This window comes from Selaginella moellendorffii, unplaced genomic scaffold (assembly GCF_000143415.4).
Source record: "Selaginella moellendorffii unplaced genomic scaffold, v1.0 SELMOscaffold_165, whole genome shotgun sequence".
Taxonomy (NCBI): domain Eukaryota; kingdom Viridiplantae; phylum Streptophyta; class Lycopodiopsida; order Selaginellales; family Selaginellaceae; genus Selaginella; species Selaginella moellendorffii.
The window spans coordinates 177,877-182,550 of NW_003314425.1; the positions used below are offsets into that span (position 1 = coordinate 177,877).

Below are 4,674 nucleotides of genomic sequence, written 5' to 3' on the forward strand. Positions count from 1 at the left end.
ATGTTCGAGTTTGGTTATTTTACTCATTAGAGCGGAAAACATTGTCTTATTCTTTGTTTTCTTAAAACATGACGAGAGTCTCAGTAGCTTCAGTTCTCCACAGCGTTTGGATTTCCAGAGCTGGAGCAGTAGTTCAGTGTGGCCTCGAATGCGTGGTTTCCGCAGAGTCGGCAAGGCTGGCATGAAGGCTGTACCACTCACAGACACCTGAAATCGCGGTGCAATAACCAAGTGAAGCCATTGTAGCTTGTTCCATCGGTGAAGCGAGAGATTGCTCGTCGGCAATCGGCCTGGTTGACTCGGGAGCCACAGACTCCTGAGCCATTGCAGTTGTCGTTCTTGGTGCAGCTGGACGAGCCAACAAAGATCACAAGAAGAAAAGCAAGGAGAGATTTGCTAGAAAGAATGCTGCAATGATTTTTGTAATGGGATAGTCTGGTTTATATAGTTGGATTTTGAAGACCGAGTCCTACAGTGTTACATGAACTCTCAATCTTTAAAGTTTTTTTCTAGACTCTAGGGCCCAAGAATTAGGGCTTTAGCTCGGCAATGGCGGTGAATGACGATGTAGAGAATGTGAGGCGATCGTCACGGCTAGCATCGCAAGGGGAAGTAGATTGGGAGGAAAAGTTCGCATTGTCAAGATCTTCGCAAGAGCAGGCCAAGAAAATCCGAAGAAAGCGCATTTCCATGGCGATTTGTAGCGAAAATCCTGCAGCTCCAAAGAAGAATGTGGTATATGTGAGACGAGCCGAGAGAGAAGAGCAAGCTCCAATCTGTAAAACTCCAAATCTCAAGGAAGTTTTACCGCTAAAGCAATCGTTCTTCGAGTGTGACGCGGTGGATCTTGCGCCACGGCTGCTAGGAAAGCTTCTTCGTCGAGAAGACGTTGTCTTGCAAATAACCGAGGTCCGAGCTCTGGTTTTTCTTTTTCCTCATTTATTTTCCTCTCTAAAACTTGCGACCAATGTTTACCAGGTTGAAGCTTATCGGCAGGACGACACTGCGTGCCATGCGCGCTTCGGTAAAACTCCACGCACGGCTCCCTTGGTATGAAATTCTTTTTTCAAAGCTCTCAATACGTTTCTTTGCTTTTAGTTTGGACAAGGAGGGCATGCCTACGTCTATCTGTGCTATGGTCTTCACGTAATGCTAAACGTTGTGGCTGATAAGGATGGTGTTGGTGCCGCTGTGCTCATTCGTTCCTGTGCTCCTGTATCAGGTTCTTCGATATCGCAATCTTTTGCTCTCTTTAATCTCATTAGCTCGATCGTTTTGTGAAGGTCTGGAAACGATTCAAACTCGCAGAAAGCAGCAAACTATTAAGCCTATACTGCTCACTGGCCCGGGAAAGGTTCGTGGTCTTTGCTACAACTTTAGGAACTAGAAACGCTTACGATCTTTGCAATGGACAGATTGGACAAGCTCTTGGATTGACTACTCAATGGTCGAGCCATCCTTTGTTCTCGCCAGGTATGAGCTAAGTTACGTGATATTCTCCACTTGAGAGATCTTCTCGAACAGGTGGTCTTGAGATTTTGGATGGTTCTTCTCCGGATGCCATTCTTGTCGGGCCAAGGGTAGGAATCGAATATGCACTGCCCAAGGACGTGATAGCATTGTGGAGATTTGCTATCGCTGGCACTCCTTGGGTGAGTGCTCCAAGAAATACCTTGCAACTCCAAAAGCACTTGTAAGTATACTCTAAATCGTCTTCTCCTCACGCTTGGAAATCAACGATCTTGCCTTTGCCTAAAGGCAAGCTTTAAAGTCTTATTAGATAAATCACACAAGAAAGTTTTCAGGGCTGAAGTATGAGATCGTTTATTCTAGCAGCTCTCATTCTAATCTCTCAGCTGGATTCACTGCCAGGTGCCCCTGCAACAAGTAAGAACAATGGTAGAAATAATACAAGGCTACGTTAGAGATATAGGTGATAACATTTCATTTCAGTTTCTACGTCAGACTACTAGTAGAGCGTATCATAAGAACACGGGTATGTGTACCATGCATACTGGACAGTGTGTTTGGCCAAGATATGGCAATTAACCAGTTTTTGCTAAACTTCTCGTCGCTGAAATCGTCCGATGACCACAAACATAGACCGATATTGTTGGGCCAGTACTACGTCACTGATAGCAAACAGGGGAATAATTACATTAGCTAATGAAACTGCTAATGTTAACCTTTTTAGGATCCTACGTCACTGATAGCAAACAGGGGAATAATTACATTAGCTAATAAAACTGCTAATGTTAACCTTTTTAGGATCTTGTGATCTGCTAGGAGAGAACTACCATAAATGTCGAGCTGAAGACTTTTTCCGCAAGGGCTGCACTCAGAAGTATAAACTTGAAGGCTCCAGTTCGTCTCTAGGCTCTAGTACAGGAGATAGGTGAGCCATGAAATTGAAGGGTTCGTAGACTTTCATCATTTTAGTGTCCTGAAGCTGACAATCTTTGAGTCCAAGTTTGGAGCTGAAAAGAGTGGTCCATGAGTTTGAAAATTCCTCAATGTATCAGGAGCACAGGAACGAATGCACAGCGGCACCAACACCATCCTTATCAGCCACAAAGTTACGTGAAGATCATAGCACAGATAGACGTAGGCATGCTCCCTGTATCATGTACTTCAATTCCGCAATCCTACTTAGTCTCATTAGGGTTTAAAGGAAATATTCGCACATTTTGATATATTTATTTATTACTATTATATAAATATTCCAAATATACTTTTGTGAGGGCCAAGTGTATGGCTACGATGCCGTATACTAATATTAACGTAGTGGATTTTGGTAGCCGTCGGATTGGTTTCAATCCGGACCACTCGCTCCTGTATATAAACTAGGGTTTTTGGGCTAATTAATATGCACATTTCTGTATTCTCTTTCCATATTCCATGCACTCACATTGGTGGAGGTGAGGGGCACTTTTGATTGTCTCTAGGGAGTGCTTGGATTTGGGATTTCGGTTTAGATCTAGCTTTTGTATCGTCTAGATTTAGCTTTTTCCATTTCCTTTCTTTTGTTCTTTCCTTTCAGGATTTTGGTTTAGATCTAACTTTTTGCATTGTCTAGATCTACCATTTCTTTCCAACTTTTTTGTCATTTCCCTTCTTTTGCTCTTTCTTTTTAGTTCATCTTCATGGCTGATCTGCAATCTCCTCCTTTGACTCTAGAGTAGCAGTTGGTTCAATTGTTTGATGTTATGCGCTTGCAATTGAACAACCAAACTCAGTTGATGGCGGCGTTCATGGCACATGGTACAACTCCTCCTGCTCTTGGTGCCAATCCTCGCGTTCGGCCAGAGTTCTTTCACGGGAATCCTAGGGATGATGTGTACCATTGATTCGATCACTTTACAGTGATTAGGAAGGCCATACCTAATGTTGGGTGATGAACTGACCATTGAGAAGTCCAAAACTAGAGTGAATACGGACCGACAAGTGGGGGAGAGTACCCACGAGGCTTGCGTAAGGCCACGGTGTTCCGAAATGTTGTCCCAAACTCCCAGACGGTGAAAAGGAAGAGGAGCCGTCCTCTAGTGTAGAGACCAAGGATATGGTCATGTGAGGAGGAAGTTGTGAGACACAAAATCCCTAGGCCCCAAAGTGGAGCCGGAAGGGGCCATGTGGTGGTGGCCGAAGCGAAAACCAAACGAGCGTAACACATTTGGACTAAAAGCTCCGACTTGAAAGGTTGAGAGCGGGAGTGGAACTCCCAACAAAGTACTCGAAGAACGAGCATGAAGCGAGCAATAAGCGAGGCTTCAAAAAGGGACCCAAAAGGACCAACACATGACACGTGGAAGTGTCCGAGATGGACCTGAGTTGGAGTCCGAAGTGGAGTCGGAGAAGGACCCCGAGATGGAGTCTGAGGTGGAGTCCGAGGTGGACCCGAGATGGAGTCCAAGATGGATCCGAGATTGAGTCCGAGATGGATCCGAGATTGAGTCCGAGATGGACCCGAGATGGAGTCCGAGATGGACCCGAGATGGAGTCAAACGTGCCTTCGGACATGCCGATGATTGTGATGATGCTTTCCAACAATTGCATTGTCTTCGCCAAGGGCCATCTGAGTCGGTGATGCAATTTGGCGTTCGTTTCCGAAGTCTTTTGCTTCGTGCGGAGCCAAATATGTCGGAGCGGATCAAGCTAGGAATGTTGTGGCCAGCACTTCGTCAAGATCTTGTCGGACTTGTGCATGCACTTGCTCCTGCCACCCTTGATGATGCTCTTCGCTTGGCACAACGTTATGAGAAGTTGCCTCTTCCACTTCTCGCTGCACATCCTTCTGCTCCACTTCTTATGGGTGATAGTCCTGTTCCAATGGAGGTTGATGCTGCTGCTGCTCAAGTCCAAGGACAAGCACGAGGACATGGTCGTGGCCGTGATGTTCACTGCTGGGCGTGTGATGAAGTTGGTCATACTTATCGGCGTTGCCGTCGTTTTCCGGATTGGCAACCTCCATTTCCTGGGTGGAGACCTTGGCATCAGCAACGTCCCCTGGGTGCTGCTGCAGTGGAAGGTCTGGACACCGAGATGCATCCGGGAAACGAGGAGTCGTGCGAGTAACGGAGGGACCTTGCGCGAATAAATCAGTGACCCCTCCATCTTTCTTTCGGGAGTATCATCAAGGGGTTCACTCGGCACCAGTTCATCAAGTGTTTACTTTCC

General features: G+C 46.0%; 1 protein-coding gene across 1 annotated transcript; it reads left to right on the forward strand.

The window, feature by feature from the left end:
* The first annotated feature begins 522 nt into the window (after nt 1-522).
* Nucleotides 523-1,812, forward strand: LOC9663490 (DNA-3-methyladenine glycosylase). The gene is made up of 6 exons (XM_002993574.2): nt 523-909; nt 979-1,050; nt 1,099-1,222; nt 1,284-1,354; nt 1,416-1,473; nt 1,525-1,812. The coding sequence occupies exons 1-6, from the start codon at nt 550-552 to the stop codon at nt 1,695-1,697; spliced, it is 858 nt and encodes a 285-aa protein (XP_002993620.2). The 5' UTR covers nt 523-549; the 3' UTR covers nt 1,698-1,812.
* The last annotated feature ends 2,862 nt before the right edge of the window (nt 1,813-4,674 follow it).

Coding starts and splice junctions, on each gene's coding strand:
- LOC9663490 (XM_002993574.2), top strand. CDS start 550: ATGGCGGTGAATGACGATGTAGAGAATGTGAGGCGATCGTCACGGCTA. Junction 1,051..1,098: donor CTCCACGCACGGCTCCCTTG/GTATGAAATTCT, acceptor CTTTGCTTTTAG/TTTGGACAAGGAGGGCATGC. Junction 1,355..1,415: donor TGCTCACTGGCCCGGGAAAG/GTTCGTGGTCTT, acceptor TGCAATGGACAG/ATTGGACAAGCTCTTGGATT.